Source organism: Anabas testudineus, chromosome 3, assembly GCF_900324465.2.
Source record: "Anabas testudineus chromosome 3, fAnaTes1.2, whole genome shotgun sequence".
NCBI lineage: Eukaryota > Metazoa > Chordata > Actinopteri > Anabantiformes > Anabantidae > Anabas > Anabas testudineus.
The window spans coordinates 3664066-3681664 of NC_046612.1; the positions used below are offsets into that span (position 1 = coordinate 3664066).

The following is a 17599-nucleotide window of genomic DNA, read 5'->3' on the forward strand; positions in this document are numbered from 1 at the left end:
ATTAGACACAGACACAGATGAAGTGGACTGTGTTTTTGTTCAGTGTATCATCCACTGTGGACTATCACAGTCCCCTCTACTCTTTGGATGCAATAACATCATCCATCTAGTAGAACAAATTAACTAATATTCACCATTTAATAGCTAGAATAAGTGCTGAACACCTGGCAAACTGCTAAATGATACGTCAGCTTGAAGTTTGAATGAGGCTGTTCACGTTGATATGTGTGTTTCAGCAAAACCTGGCAAATGTATGCAGAGCACTAGTGTGTATATGATCTTCAAGAATCGCAGAGAAAATATATAAGTGAAAAGGAAACTACTTGCATGAGGCTTAGTAACACTTTTGGGTATTGGTGAATTAGTAAAGTGCTTCTGACACCTTGTGAACTGGTTTTAAACAGACACCGCCCTCCTAAAAAAATAAATTCAGTCCTTCCCTCATTGAACTCATGTGTTTTGTGTTTTAACCTCCTACTTTTACAGAGAAGAGAGAACATTAATGTGTGATTGTGAAGATTAATTTGTACAAACCGGAGATTCACTCTGACTTCAGACAAAATGCCAACAATTAATTTGTTGAACTTTGATTTAGTTTATCCTGTCATTAGCAAATGGCAGTGTACTTTCACATTTAGCTGGAAACTTCACCGGAACTGACGCTGCACTTACTGGTTAAAATGGCAAAATGACAAATGTTAAATCCTTCATTAACTCTTTGTCTGCTTAAACGTGCTTTACGTAGCACATGTCTGTACAGAGATGTGGAGCCAAACAAAGACTGGACACTTAAAGTTCATAGTTTTCGCAAGTTGCCTGAGAATCCAAAGTTTTTTAGTGCAGAAACAGACAAACCAGGCACAACGTGGCAGTGGCAGAGAGGCCTTCACTTAACTTCAAGTTAGTGTCCTATCAAAATTATTTTGAAGCTGTTTGAGAGATTTACCTGCTGGTAAATTTGCATTTTTAACCTACATAGCTGGTACAAATCAAATTGGCACATTCATCCGTTTGAAACTGGCAGCTGATGTTGTGGTTAGATTTCATATCTTGTTGTCCTTGAAAAGCATTTTTTTTCTCTCTATACTTTATTTTCTCCTCTTTTCTTTGCTGTTTTATCCCTTTCCCCCGCTTCATCTCCTCTGTATGCACACTCTCTCTTACCGTCTTTATTAGTAGTGGAATTATTCACTTGGCTTCCACCTCAGTTTGAATAAATTGAGTGTTGAACTATTGGAGAGAGGGGCTTTTTTGGCAGGCATACATTTGTGTCTGAGTATGCGTGTGTGTTATGTGTGTATTGCGTTAACAAAGAGACAGCATTGAGAGACGACTAATCCCAGTGGAATAGTCCACTCATGTTCTGTTTGAGAGCGGCGTAATTAACGGAGCGCACCTCTCCGAAGTCACCTATTTCAATACAAAACACTGATTTATACAGACACACAGGCAGCAAGACACATACGTGCGCACACACTGTTAGTGCTGTCTTACCCAGGCAAAACTCACTCCGTATATAATTACATCCTGGTTCTAATTTATCCCTGGGAATATATCAAAACCTGAGGATGAGAAAGGAGAGAAGGATGGCACCGTGGTAACACTGAGGATTGGTGAGATCATTAGGTCTAAAGAATAAAAGAAAATAAGGACATGGTGATAAAATTATTGATATGTTTTATTGCTCCATACCCCAACATGGTAGATTTCCATTTCTGACAAGTATTTACGCCATCATTTACTTTTAATTTGTGAATTGCTGCAAAGCTGATCTATTTGTCTTTATCTGCCTGTCAACCCGCCCTCTTTATTACGACTTCTCTTTATCCATACAGCAACTTTTTCACCTCTGCTGAGTGTCTTAGACTAAAACGTAGTGATTAGATAGCATGTTCCTTTAGTATGATGCATAAATAAAAAGAGACAAGTCTCACAGACGTGTTGTGGTCGAAGGATGGAAGCTGGAGTGTAACTCCCTCATGGACTGGGAGGATACACAGGTGTCTTTCTGTGTTCGCATGAAGTGGAAAGAACATAGGATAGGGAGAGAAGACTGAATGGAAATGATGTGCATGCACACACAGACACACTTAAATGCAGCTTCAGTGTTGACATCTTGCATGTCAGCATTTGATGAGGTTAGACCTCAGTCTGGTCCAGAGCCTGCCCCTTTTGCCTGTCCCTGTTTGATGAGGTCACTCTCTTCACTCTTCCATGAGGTGTGTTTCAGCCAACCTTCAATCTGACCACTGACAGGATGGTGACCACGGCTGACCTAGTGTGTTTGTATGTGTGTGTGTGTGTGTGTGTGTGTGTGTGTGTGTGTGTGTGTGTGTGTGTGTGTGTGTGTATTTAGAAAATTGTTATATCTTCTTTTTTATCCTCTGGACTTAAACAGTTAATCCGTGATTTGTTTCTACACATAATAAACATCTTACAACATTGTTGTTGATGACATGAAGCGATGTAGAACTGAACTGTGAGGTTACACATTGGGCAGGACAGAAAAGAAGCTTGAGCCCTGGAGCCACTGACCTCAAGTAACACAGATAGAGTCACTGCCTTTTTCTGCAACATGATATGAAACTTACTTGGTGTGTTCAGATACTGTAAGTGTGGAAGGTTATCGTCTGTATAGTGTGAGTAAAGTAAAGTGAAACAACAGACAGTCATAAACTAGTAAAGCCTCATCTCACCTGTTCTCCTCACTGCTGCCTGCTCCGTGGAGGAGCTGAGCTCTGCCCTCCGTCACACAGACGAGACCCTTTAGCAGAAATACCATAACTGTATTTTTAGATCCACTGATCTCATTCACTGCTCTTCTCAAGTGCAAATAACATGTTTCCTTGTGAGTCGCCCAAATAATTTTGCACATTCATATGCAGCATTTTACAGGCGCATGTACATGTGAAACGCTCCCAGTGAAGGTAGCTGGTGTGTCTCCAGACATTTTTCATTAATGCCTGCATGAACACAGACATAAGCCGATGCTGATTTACTAAAAATGCTAAAGATTGTCTTGATTAATCGGGCAAATGATCAACTAATTGTTAGTGGTTGACTATTAATTATTAGTATGATGCACAAATATCAGTATCCGTGATTGGCACAGGTATTACTGAAATAGCTCGATCTGATATCAGATAATGGGGCTGATCTTTTCACTTTAGTTCTGTGTTCGCGACGAGTGTTACTTCATGCATCAGCAGCACGTGCAGCATGCTGGTAGACTTAACTTACAGCAATCATATCAGATCTGTATTGGGTAGTTTTGGGACTGAATAAGTCAGATTACAGCTGGATCATTCAAACAGCTTTAGAAGAAAACGTTCCCACTCTGCCGCTCTCTGCAGCTTCACCAGTGTTTAAACCATTCCGATTGGTCTTGGTGGTGAACAACACATCCTCCTGTGACAAATTCAGAACACATATTATATTACTGAAATTTAAAGTAGTTTAAGTAGAAAATAACTTAAATATGATGGAAAACACACATGTAATGTGTAAGTAAGGTGTGACTTTTGAATTGCAACCGAAGACCTGTGAAGGTTTACTCATTACTTTGTGCTTTTTAACATGTTACAGTCAAATGACAGTTTAGAGGAGGTTAATGATCCATTTTTATAAATGCTAAGGTCACCTTCTCCATATGACTCTCTTTCTCACCCTCTTTTTCGTCACCTAATTATACTCTCCCCTCTCTTTCTCTTCCTCTCCCTTTCTCTCTTTCACTCTCTCACACATGCACACCTCTGTCTTCCGAGTAGTGAATCCTCCCTGACCTTTGCAGGGAATAACAGGGCTGTCACATGTCTCTCTGTTCTAAAGAAAACACGTCATACATCCACTAAGATTAAAAGCATGCGTATCTGAGTGGCAGGTCTGTTGTCTCCCTGGTTAAAATTAAAATGTTTAAATGTACTTTTTATGTTTCCCTTTGAATTTGAACACACATCTCCACAAAAAGCTGTTCCACTTGATTAATTAAATGATGTTCTGCATATGTGTGGACCCTCCTTCAAAGGTTACCCAGTCAGAGTTTTGGTGACAGGTTCCAGAAAGCCCCTTAAACCCAGCAGCTGTTGTTCTCTCCTTGGCCTCGATTGCCGTTACTTTCCCTCTCCACATTCCTGTAGGTGTCCACACACACGTCCACATACTACATGCACGGTGTCGTAACAGAGCCTTAACTGCATAAAATGTAATCCAGTGTTACACATAATAATAATCGATCTATCAACACATTATTCATTTTACTAGAACATGATAACTACTTTATGTGCGTGGTGTAAGTAAAGGTTGATTATTCAACCAAACTAAATCCTGCAACAGTGACATGTGTTAGGGCCCGGAGGAAGATTTTTTCCAGTTTGAATTTAGATTATAAAGTTTTTATGAAAAGAAAGTTGAAATATATGCTGAGGAGGAATGAATATGGGAATGCATATGAAAATTTGAGATTAAAGTTCAACTATGAGAAACAAATAAAGAAAAAAACACTTTTGATGCAACTAAGACCTTAAAAGTATGTGAACCTTTTGGAATGTCGTGGTTTTCTGCATTAATTTGTCATTAAATGTGATCTGATCTTCCTCTAAGCATTAACAAATATATTGTGACTAAAGTAATAAAAAAAAACAATCTTCATGAAAGAACTGCTTTAGCTCTGTCATATTCTTTAAACATCTGGGAATTCACCCCCCCAATCAGCTGGCTAGCCACTGATGCAGCAAAGGCAGGCCCAAATCATGAGGTTTCCTCCACCATACTTTACAGTTGTGATGATGTTTTCATGACGATATACAGTGACCTTTGCATGTCAGTTGTAGTGCTGTGTGTTCTTTCCAAATAGTTCAATATAATTTCGTCAGTCCACAAAACATTTTGCCAACACTGCTGTGGAGTGTCAGTGTGCTCTTTAGCAAACTTTAGGTGTGCAGCAATGTTCTTTTTAATAACAGCAGCTTCCTTCATGGTGTCCTGTGATTGACACCCTGCTGGTTCAATGTTTTACCTACTGTAGACTCATGTCTTTATGTAAATCAGTCAAAGTAACTCTAGTCCACACCTTTAAACTGAGTATTTTTTAAAGGGTTCACATACTTTTTCCACTAGCACTATGAGGTGTTTTTTGTGTTATAACTTTAGTCACATTATATTTGTATATTTGTATTGAAAATCAGATCACATTCCATGGCATGTTAATGCAGAAAACCATTAAATTCACACACTTTTTCTTGCCACTGTATAATAATAAACGTTTACTGTTTATTATTTCATACATCACTTTTTTATTGTTGTTAAATTGTCATAATAAATTAGCATCTTTAAAAACGCAGTGCAGCATACCCACAAACGTGGATAAACACACTTGCTCGCTCACACAGCCTGAAATGAACTGGAGCTAAAGTGTAGTGTTTATCTAATAACACCTTGTGACTTCAATACCCCTCACTGCTATTACAGCAATTGGTCACTTTGGTGACAGAGATGTCTTTTCTAGTCTCACTTTTTCCTCCTCGGTTTGAGATTCTTGCTCACACAGTATCTTTGTCTCTCCCGCTCTTACACTTTGTGTTTTTCTTCCATTTCCTTGCTCTGCTCTCTGGCTTCAGTGGGTAGCTGGTTGGATGACCAGGCAGGGGGCCTGTGGTCAAATTGGCCGTTTCCACACTGTGTTCTGCTGTACCTGCTGACAGAGCTATCAGATAACTTAGCTCCATCTCCTCCGTCCCTGCTGACAGTGTCAGCCGTGCGTGTGTGATTTGTACACGTGTATCTTCGACATCATTTAATGATAGAAGTGATTATTTATTATCAGTTGACCAGTGAATTCATGCCAGTGCTTAATTGATAAACACACTTAAACATTGATGCAAACACACACACACACACACAGGTCTCCGTGCTGCAGTTGGCTGTAAACTGACCAGAGTCCATAGCTCCCTCTGTTGGCCTGTAGTGAACTACAGTCACTTTGCTTCTTTTCCTTCCCTGTGTTGGCAGCTCCCTTTCCAAAACCAAACTTCAGTATTATGAGTTTTATTAACTATTTATTTTGGTTCTTATTAGTTTTGTTCCAGCTTAAGATTTTTGTTTATCACTACATGAACTTTATTTTACAGTTGTAGTCTCAGTCTAATACTTGTGTATGACAGATACACTCCCACACAAGGTCAGATGCTCAAGTGACCACCTCCTGAATTTGTTTAAGACTCTTTTGACCAGCACACACACACACTGCCCTAAAGGAACTTGCCACACATGCAAACTGCCAATGCAGATTAATAATTATAATTGTATTTTACATTTTGAGTTAACATTTTACAAACACAAATGGACCTATAGTTGGATTCACAAGGTATCTTCTCTGTGTTTACTGTAATAGGTTTGTGTTTAAGAGGTTTGCATGTCCAGGATAGTCCAGTAAGACTGAGAAGTGTCCTAAAGGGGTCACTGTCAACATACACAAAGACAGAAGAACCAATCAATACTCACGAGGCAAGGTGAGCGTGGATTGGGGTCAATGAGGGAGGCGGATAATAGAAGGAGTTAATGTTTGTTGTTGCGTTCACCTCAAATAACTGAAATGTGCAGATAGTATGTGTACATTTAAAACGGAAGATTGAGCAGCTTCAGGTAGATACAGTAGGAACCCTGAGTGCTGCCACCTTCTAAAGAACACAGCTCTGTTTATGTATACATGGTGCAGGGTTTTATTGTTTCCCCATAACAGCCCTTCACTATTTAGACAGTATACAAAAGTATTTAAAGCATCGCTCACTGCAAATACGGGAAAACTGATACTTTATGTTCTTACACTTTTCATGCTGTTGTTGTTTGTATGAAGATCACTTCCTAACACAAACACCATAACTGCATAAATTACAGAAAGTAGAACTCAGCTAAGTAAAATGTGTTTCTCCATAAACACAACCATCTCAACACAGTCAGAACGTTTAGCTCCGGTGTTTCAAATGGTATCGTTTGTAGCTTAATTTACATTTATTACAAACTCTAGATACAATCCACATTTATTTTTTGTTCATGTGTGGTAACTTTTTGGATTTTTAGGATACATTAACAAAATGTACTTTCTAAGAACTAATATAGTCTTAATGTAGAAAAGAAGAGAAACAGGAGAATGTGAAGATGCAGAAGATGCTTAAATATGTGAAAAGAATTAGGTATTTCGAGTACAGATTGTGTTGTTCTTATATTTTAATCTTTCAACACAGACACAGCAACAACATATTTGTGTGTTTCACTCTGTGTATGAAACACTCTGTGTGTGTGTGTGTGTGTGTGTGTGTGTGTGTGTGTGTGTGTGTGTGTGTGTGTGTGGCTGAGACTGAGGTTTTGGTAAAGGATTTGTTTGCTCAGTAGTGATGGCAGCATTGATTCGCACTCATCTTTGTCGATGCTTATAAGCCCCTGGATACATCATAACTGTGGGTGTGCTTGTGTACACCAACCTCATAGCATCTGTGTAGGTCTGAATACGTCACTTTCTGCAAATGGCAAATGTATCCAGCATTGGGAGGAAGTGAGTGAATGTGGTGTTTTGCTAATTTAGTTTTTTTGTTTTACATGTTGCTCCTAAAATTATAAACTGCTCTAGTCGAGTATATTTCAGTACACACACGCTTGATCAGTTCACAAGACTAATACGTGCATCTTACAGTAAGAAGCATATGCTGCTCTCACCTAACAGCTACATGGACGTTTTAATGTGAACCACCAGAGCCGAGGTGTTAAACATCTGACTTAGTGTTTAAACATGTTGGTGAATGTCTGAGACAAGGAGACAGAAAAGGAGGTGGTTGTTGGTGTTGCACACACACACACACACACACACACATCAAAGCAGACATTGGTTTCAGGAAATGTTTTATTATCAGTTTTCTTCCAAAGCTGCTAATCACAACCTCTCTCTTTCATCTTTGCACCCCCCACATTCCTCCCCTCCGATTTCTTTTTCTCTATCTCCCTCTCTCCTGCACACTTGTCTGTCGCCCCCTCCACCGTGTGTGCAGTGTTAGAAAAGTCAGACGGAAAGGAGAAGAAATTTAGAAATTTGGAAAGAAAGAAAAAAGGGTCTGCATGATTATGGCAGAGCAGATCAGAGTCTCCCCGTAGGTTTCCCATTTTCCCTTTTTAGAGAATAGACCTACCCTCTCTCCTCACCGTCTCCTTTCCTCTGTCTCCTCCTCTCTCTAAGACTGAGGAGCGATGAGCTAATTCTGCTGGAGAATCCCTCTCGCATGGACAATTCCCACATTTCAAGGTGTTGGTGGGAATGCACAAACGAGATGGCGGGCAGCTCAACAAAACAGCAAGCAGCAGGAAAACCTTGTTGCAATCATTCCTAAATCATTCCACAACAATGGACAAGGGCCTTGGAATTGCCATAATCCTGCATTTTACTGCTGAGCTGTGATGGATTCTGCTGTGCTGTGTGTGTGTGTGCGTGTGTGTGTGACATATTATTTAAGCTTAGGGGTTAAAGGTCATGCTTAGACTTTTTCCTTTGATCTTGTAAATTTCTGGATCTTACTGGGTCAATTTTAGACACAAATCCATGTTGTCTTTCTGAAAAGCATCCCAGACCATCCCATCCGTGACTCAAAATTCAGTTTAGCCTTCGCTAAAGATTTTGAATTTTACACGTCTTTAATATGGCTGCACAGAAATAGAAAGTAGATGTTTTTCTTTGTGCTGGAATGCAGTTTTCACTTCAGGGACATGGTGACGGTTACAGAAACCGCTGGAGAGAGACTTGTGAGCAGACTTGGTCTGAGAGATAGAAAGAAAAACACTGGCTCATAAAGAGACAAAGAAAGAGAGAAAGAAAGGAAAACGAGAGCAGGTTGTCTTTAAAGCTTCCCCTCACCTGTCCCTTTCTCCTCTCCGCTTCCTCCTTTCCTTCCTCCCTCCTTCATCCCCTCTATCGCTCTTTGTCCGATCCCTCCCTCTCCACCTGCTCCTCTCCCTCTCTCTCTTGCTCTCCCTCCTTGTCTCCACCCCTTACTCCACCCCTCCTCACAGCCATTGGTCAAGTATCCACCAATAACAGCAGAACCTGGGCCTGAGGGACTGCATATGCAAAACGCTGCTTAATATTCATGAGCTGCTATCGGGGCTTTAAGTCGTTGATTAGGACAGCGGCACAGCTTTCCGTCCCAACTGCCTGGCTAGCTGGCTGCGTGTGTCTACAGCCCCCTCTTCCTGGCTCGCTCATATACACTGCGCGCACACACACATTTGCTTCCTCATACACACACACAGAGCCGATCAGTGCAGGCAGCGCAGAGCTTGGTAATTGTATTGCTCCCTCCAAGCGGAAGGAAGGACCGAGAGAGAGAGTAAAGCCAGAGACAGAAGAAGAAGAGGAGGAGAGAGAGAAACTTTGATTCTTTTAAATTTTCTTGCTTTTTTTCCCCTGGAGGAGGTTGACATGAAAATGACCCGGTATCGCCGATGGAGTCGGTAGGACACCCGTTATCTGAGTGTTTTTTAATGCACTCTGAACAAGAGTAGGTAAATTTTACCTTTTACTCTTTAATCCCTTTAGTCATCCTCCAACTTGTCACTGTCATTGAGAGCATGTGTGTGAGGGACTGTTTGTGTGTATATGTGCTGGTATGCAGCGGAGGTGGCCGGTATCATGTCAAGGTTGTTTCTGCTGTCAGGTAGCACGCGCTCACTGTCGGTGTGTGTGTGTGTGTGTGTGTGTGTGTGTGGCTGCAGTATCTGTACAGCAGCCCATACTCAGTAGGTAGAGGAGCAGAATTTTCTGTACCTCCACAAACACACCTGCACACACACACACACACACACCCAGATACTTTGCTTCACTTTGTCTAATTTAAAACGTTGTTTTACTTTTGTCAGTTCAGGGATGTGTACCTGTGTCCACCGCTGCATGTGTTTATGCCTGTACAAGTGTGTGTTCATTGGAGCAGACAATCAGCGAGGTAACAGGGCACTGAGGTTACGGGAATAACGTGGGGAGACAGGAGGAGAAGGGCCCATAAGAGAGGAGGGAGGAGAACAGGGGAGAGCTGCGCTCTTAAATGCCAGAGGAGGTAGAATTTCAGACGGGCTGCTCAGCGTGTGGCCCTGCACAGGAATTAGAGACAGTTACAGACACACACACACAAGTAAGTGCCACTAAGCTGCTCCTTTCGCCAACGCTTTGCTCTTTTAGGTGTTTGTTGAAGACGCTGTTCAAAATGCAGATTAACTGACTAGTGGAGGGAACAGCTGTGTGTCTGTGTGTGATTGTGCATGTAAGGTGCATTTTATAGAAATAATGAAATAGGACAAACTAACTTGTAAATTAATGTATGCTCATATACACAGCTTTCCTTTTTTAACATTACTGTAAAATGTAGCTGAAGTGAAGAGTGTCGTTCTTTAAGTGGTCTGCCATCTGTTTGCACATCGGTCTGAACGACCGAAAGACGAATTGACTCACATCAATTCACTGGTTCATTTTGCCTCAGTGTTAAATAAAGGAACAGTTTAACAGAAATGTGGAGAAATAAAAAAAATACATGTGAAGGTTAATTTACTTGTAAGTGCTCATCTATTTATGATAGTTAGATTTAAATCAGTTGCAGTGTATCACAGCCACTGTTAAATTGTCTGGACGGGAGAAAAAGTCGGAGGTGAAGAGCTGGAAGGACAGAAAGTCAGAGCACAATGCAGAACGACACAGTGATGTGTGACATTACTGACATGTTTATAGAAACCTGACATTTTTGTGTGATTTGAAGCTGAGTGTGTCTCTCACCTGCTCAGCATGTGGAATAGAGAGAGACAGAGAAATAACATCACTCTTTTACCACTTCACTTGTCTTTTTATTGTGCTGTGTTTTCATTAGATTTTGTAAAAAAAAAAATTGCAGATGTCTGAGGAGTGACCCCCTTTTGCAGGAATTTCCGTTTAAGCATTAAGGACAAAATACAACAAATGATTTTTTAATGATTATTGAATATCAGTACAAAACAGTGCCTTTTGTAAAACGATTGGATGTCTTTTTATTTTCTTCTATTCACTGTATTTGAACAGCGTTTCTGTGCATTATTGCAACTGAAAAACAGTGGGGTGTATTTTAAGAAATAACAGTTCATGTTTAAACCATTAAACGGTGAATTACACAGTGAAGGTGAACACTTTGGACCAGTGTTTGGTCCAAAACATGTGATACGGTGTGAGAGCTGTTTTGAAATTAGACACAAATACACAGACAGAAAAAATACACTTAAAGTCAGACAATTAGCAGCGTAATGTTCCCGCTTTACCTCTGTGTGTTTCTGTGAGACTCTGTGAGCTTGGACTGCTCTCCCATTTTTTAGAAAACCCTCTGTCCATTCTAACATCTGTCGGCTCCTTGCTCCATCCCTTCATCCACCCATCTATCCACCGCTCTGTTTTCTCTGCTCAGGCTTCCTCTCTTTTGCTCCCAGGCGCTGCTTTCTTACACTAATTAAAATATTAGGGATAATGATGATCATACCGATAATAATAATAACAACAACAAGTACCGTTTAAGCTGTTAACATAATTGCATTTCCCTCATGCCACCATATACATACCATTTGCATATCATTAAGATATATTTTCTACAGTGACTTTAGTGAATTTGGTGGTTTTTGTCAGTGGGAGTGAAGGAGACGAGCGGCCGTGCTGATTGTTCATGTTTGCAGTGTGACGGAGAGAAACATAAGGCGCCGTTTGATTTCAATGATTTTAGGCATAATTATTTTTATTTAGGATTTTAGTGTGGAGTAATTTTTTTTAATTACATGGAAATGTTATGCAAATAAATTGTTTGTGGATGTAAGTAAAAATCACACCTTTTCATGTGAAGTCAAATGAAGTCAGCTGGGAGCACCTTTGAAATCAACGATGACAAATTTAAACTCGCCTCACTAAACGCGAACATGTCCACAAAATTAAAGATAATTCAGATGTGGTGATATTTATTTACGGTTCGAACAGAATTAAAGATAAGCTTCAGTTTTCACCCTGCAAGTCTTAGAGTGCTGCATCTTATCGTGTTGGGGCAAATCCCTCTGTTTTATTTCATTTTGGAGCCACACCTTGAACTTCACTGTGTCTTAACGATTTGTTTGTGTCTGATTCTCCTGCAGATTTATTCTAATTTAGCTAAATTAACTGAAGAAAATATATTTCATAAAACTTGAAGGCCGACCATTCCGCTTATAGTTCAGTTTTTACTTAAAACATACAGTATGTAGAAATGTTAAATTCATGAAAAGAGCAGCAATGAAATACCTTTGGTGTATTTACAGTGTGTTGAAGAAATGAGCGAAAGATTAAGAATAAAAATAAATAAATATATAGCTCAGCTCTATCTACGAAAATTTGAATTAGGCCTTTTTCTTTTTGTTACTCTCTCATACACACATTTTTTTTTTCTTCTGAGGCCATGAGGGAGAGAAAGGGCTAGAGAGGGAGAGAGGGGGGAGATAGAGAGGTAAAGCTGACTGCAGGGAGGGACCGGGGGTGGGGGGGCACCAAAGAGAGATTGCGTAAATTAAAATCCTTTTAATCTCCTTATAAAATCATTTACTTAATTCATCTGTCAAGGCATGTCAATATGTGCCGTGCTGATTTGTTGGCTGTGCGCGTGAGTGTGTGAGAGTGTGTGTTTGCATCTGTTTGTTGTCATGCATGGGTTCGTGCCTGCCTGCCTACATTGTGTGTGTTTGGGTTTGTTTGACCTATTGTTGGCCTGTATGAGGAGGTGTTGTTCTTCTTTTGGTGTGTGTGTTTGTCCCTGTGGCATTCATTGTCTGCCAGCCTTTGCATTGTCTAAACACACACACACACACACACACTTGTGCATACCACGGCCTCTCTCTCATGTGAAGGGTCCGGGCATTCCAGCGGTAATTTAGTCCCGTAAAGAGTGAAAAATGCAACGAGAGAGACAGAGAGCGAGAGGTGGGAAGGAGGGGAGGGGGGGTTGCTTTTGTCTGACACCAGCACTTAGGGGTCCGCTGGACACACATGTACGCATGAACGCACACATGCATGCACACGCACAGGAGCACACTCCCTCACACATGCGCAGCAGTGAACCCGCGCGCGTTTTTTCGAGCATTTCCATCTACAGAGAAGCCAGATAGTGTCAAAAATGCAATTACACATTCATACACATGCACTTAGACACATATGCGGTTACTGACACGCCATCGCACACACAGAACACACACATTTGTACACAAAACGACCGCAGAGAGATGACAGAGCAAAACGTGATGAGCCTTGATGATGTGAATTTCTCGTGTGCGTGTCTCAGACTATGTCATGGGTCAACGACGGCCTTTATGTGTTGAAAGAGCAGCGAGGAGGACTGTTCCAGCTGTGGCACAAACACACACTCACTGCAATCAGCCATTATACCATTACACCACGCTAACAGTGGCGATGCTGTGTGTGTGAGTGTGTGTGAGTGTGTGATTGAATGCCAAAGCACTGATTGAAAGAAGAGAGAGTGATATAGAGTACGAGGCAACGCCGCTCATCTCGTCTCATCTCTTATGCCTCCCCTCTCCTCCCTCCACACGGCTCATCCGTTCATTCCTCGTCCTCGTGTTCGTCGACCATACATCAATATGTGCATTCATTTATTATTACCATCATGAAAATCTATCAAGTCATTTAATTACTCGTTCTGACTTTTCTGTCTCAGTCCAGTTGTTCTGTTGTTTTTTCTCTTCTCCACTGAGCAAATTTGAGCTTTTTATCACTAAAACATGTCGTATTTTCCTAAATTTAAAAGAAGAAACATCTGACGGTTTAATTGTAGTTAGTATTGACTTTTATTAATTTTTATCTCATGTAGAATTTAAATTGTCGCTTTGGCTTTTGTTGTTCATGGTGAAGGAGTTACTAAATGTGATATGAGATGTTCACTGGTAAACTATTGAGCTCTGTGTGTGTGTGTGTGTGTGTGTGTGTGTGTGTGTGTGTGTGTGTGTGTGTGTGCCCAGCGTGTTGTGCTCAGGGCTTCTAATGCTGACTCTCACTTCTAATGGGAGGAGACAGCGGAGACCAGTCCACAATGGAACTGATTTAGATGGAGAGGTAACGTGTGTGTGTTTGGGTGTGGAAAAGTGTGTGTGACTGTGTGTGTGTGTGTGTGTGTGAGTTTACATGAGTGAAAGAGGATCCAGAGACGTCTGTTTTTGTTTTGTTTTGTTTTTTACTTTTCTTTCTGTGTCTCTGTCCGTGGGGAGATCCCTGTACACTGGGTGGTTGGGTAGTTCTCTCCGTCCCAGGACTATCGTATGATTAAATTGTCATTGTTTCGACACAGAGGAGGTGGGGGGGGGGGTTCAAAAGACAAAAAGGAAAGAAACAGTAGAAAGGAAAAAATAATGGATACTAAGAGAGAGAGAAAGAAATGAATGACCATGCCGCCTCCCGACTGACAGTGAAATATTCCTCCTCTCATCCTCTCATCATGCTTCATGTGTGTGCCTGATGGGGAGAGAATGACAGGCCGGCCCTCCACCCCACCTCTTTCTTTTGTTTTTTTTTTATTCCAACAGCTTTTCCTCTTCCTGTCTGCTTTGTGAACTTGGCATCTCCTTAAACGCACTTTACAAATAAACATATTCAACATGTGTTCTTTGTTAAATTTACAGTGCCTTCAAACCTGCAGGTTCTTAACAGAAGCACATGATCTGTGAATCAGGCTCAAGGCTTTTACAGTCACAGAACTTAAAAGATGATTAAAGAAAATTTTAACACAGGTTTTAACAGTCGTCTTATTTTCTTATTAAGTATTTAAAGTTTACAGAGTTTAATAAATAGTTTGTTAAACCACAAAAACACAACCTGTCCACAGGTGTGCACTCACACGACTTTAGTAGTAATAATGAGTTTCATTTTAACAGTATATAGAGATAATAATTAAATCAAATGATTTTCTAAAATACCATGGAATGGATGGAAGACGATAAAAACCTTATTTAGAAGCGTAGAAACACTTTTCCCCCCTGCAGCTCTTCTGTTCTCACAATCTGTATACATGTTTTTTTTCTTCTCAGATGTATCTGTGTATGTGTAACTGTGGAAATAGCGACTTATCATTAGGAAACATATTTGATATGTGTTAGTAAAAAACCTCTAAATGCTGTCTAATTATATATGAATGTATGTAACATTTCCTGCCCTCAGGAGTCGTTCCTCTGCACAGCTGATACATACTTCAGCACCACACATAATTCATTTCCCCTTTATCCCCATCTTCCTTCTCCAATCACCCCCTCCACACACACACACACACACACACACTCCTCCTCTCTCTCCCCACATGCCCCACCCTCCTGAAGCTGTCACCTTTCTGCACCCGCTCAGTCCCTATTAAGGCCGACAGCCCATCTGCCGCCTGCCCCGCTAACAGCTCCCGTCGCTAACGCTAACGTGCACACACATCCACATCAGACACACACAGGGCTGCGTCGAACCCCACCTGCCCTGATGCACATGCAGACAAACAGAGAGAAACACGGTCACACTCGCTCCGATGTAAACACACGTTTGTCTTTTTATGAAACTTGTTTTACAGACATGTCATGATTTCAGACATTACATTTACATTTGAAGTAACTATGTGACTTTGTTATCTCAGCACCTTTTCAAGAAGCTCAGGGCCACAAACATGCAGTTAAAATAGTGGAAGATAAGAAGGATAGATGTTTCTGTTAATATCACTTTGCTCTGGTTTGTTTTATAGCATAAAGTGTATATGCATGTTCCCCGGGACGGGATCTTCTCCGGCGTTAATTAATAATTATTAGTCGACTGATTCATGTATATTCAAGCTATGACACTGTGTTTATGAACCAATAGTTTAATCTGTGGATTTATTTATTGCATATGTGACTGCAAGAATTCAATCTGCCCTGACTAGAAGGGTAATTAGGTAGGGCAGTGGAAGCCCTGTGTGTGTGTGTGTGTGTGTGTGTGTGTGTGTGTGTGTGTGTGTGTGTGTGTGTGTGTGTGTGTGTGTGTGTGTGTTGTGGCATTTGCTCCCTTCAGGGATAGGTGCGTTTTGCATTAGCAAGAATGGCAACTGTCTCATCAATCACTGCATCACCATGTCACACACACACACTCACACACACTCACACACACTCACACACACACACACACACACACACACTGTGTCATGGTCATTCTGTTCACAGATGGGCCAGCAACACATGAGCGAGTCAGTGAGCATCAGAAAGACACCCACGATCTCCCTACTTTTACACACACGCTGTGTGCTTTTGTGTACTGACAGAAACCTGAAATAGGTTATAGAGAATCACGTAGGTTAATACGCTCCTTTATTCCCTCATTTTACTCGTCTTAACCTATCATTTTGTCTTATTTTTTATACCACTTTTATGGCTTTTAAGAGTTAAAGCTTCCTTAAAATCATCACAGCTTATTTAAGTACAAAATCTAGTGCTCAATTTGTTAAATTCTTATTTAAATGTAATTTTTTTCATTCAGTTCTGCACCATCTGTACGACCATTACCCAGATGTAATAGAAGAGCACAGTGCTCTTAATGCCGGCTTTAAATGATTGCCTGCTGATTTTAAGATGCTGTTTAGCCAGACATAATCTTCTAGAAAGAATAAAGACATGAAAAAAAATATATCCGATTACCTTACCATAAGGTATAATGTAATAAAAAAGAATCTCCCTTTGTAATCCCTAGCAGTTTGTAGTGTCTGGGTTAATACACGTGGTAGACTGGAGGTGATTTCTGAAAAACCATAAAGCCTTTGTCGTTTAGCTAAAAGTGATTTATCTCAGAACTTGGTAAATCATAAAACGATTTAAGGTTTTCATTCTAACCCTGCATCTCATGGTTCATTATAATGATGATGTAAAGCTAAATAAGTTACTCCAACATTCAGTCCGCTCCATCCATTAATTCTTTGTTGCTTATTGTTAATCTCTGCTGCATATTCTTTATTAATCTCTGTCACATTTGTCTGTGGCAGGAAGCACAGATCATTTAAAAGCTATTGTGCAACTGGAAATCCAGAGAAGGGAACTCAAACCAACAACTTCAGGTGTACACGGTGCTGCATTCTTAGTCCAGTGTGAAACCAGGACACTCCCCAATAAAAAAGCAGTATTAAGTGTTACCTGTCTGTATAGCATTGTGACACCAAAGCCAATAAGCGTCTGAAGCAGCAGCAGCAGGATATCGATTCCTCCTATTCACCAGAGTGGAACTAAAACCTACATATTACACAGCCTGGCCCTCCACCTCGTACTGAGCCAACCCATCTCTGTGGACGGGTGAAGGGACGGCTGTCAGACAGCTGATTGGTCTGTCTACCTGTCTGTCTACCTGGCCCTCACCTAAACAGGAATTCACCGTGGGACAACACACACACACGCACACATCTGTGTGGTGGTTGTTTGTGTGGTAAACACATGTTGACTGTCAACATCCTGCTCGGTTTGCAGATACACTGCATTAAAAACACACACACACAAATGTGATACTGGCAAAACAGTAACTGAAAAGATGATTTCATTAACC

At 40.8% G+C, this 17599-nt stretch overlaps 1 protein-coding gene across 9 annotated transcripts in view; it reads left to right on the forward strand.

The window, feature by feature from the left end:
• Nucleotides 1-17599, forward strand: part of esrrga (estrogen-related receptor gamma a) — a 127621-nt gene that overhangs the window by 53863 nt on the left and 56159 nt on the right. Inside the window, exon 1 of one of the 9 annotated variants that reach the window (XM_026378099.1) lies at nt 9145-9536. The exons of 3 other annotated variants lie outside the window; for them this stretch is intronic. In XM_026378099.1, coding sequence (XP_026233884.1) covers nt 9481-9536 — 56 coding nt within the window. In that variant the 5' untranslated portion in view covers nt 9145-9480. Of the gene's footprint in view, nt 1-9144; nt 9541-10080; nt 10164-17599 lie in introns of those variants that run through there. 5 more of the 9 variants (XM_026378102.1, XM_026378095.1, XM_026378098.1 and 2 more) reach the window with 5 other exon arrangements.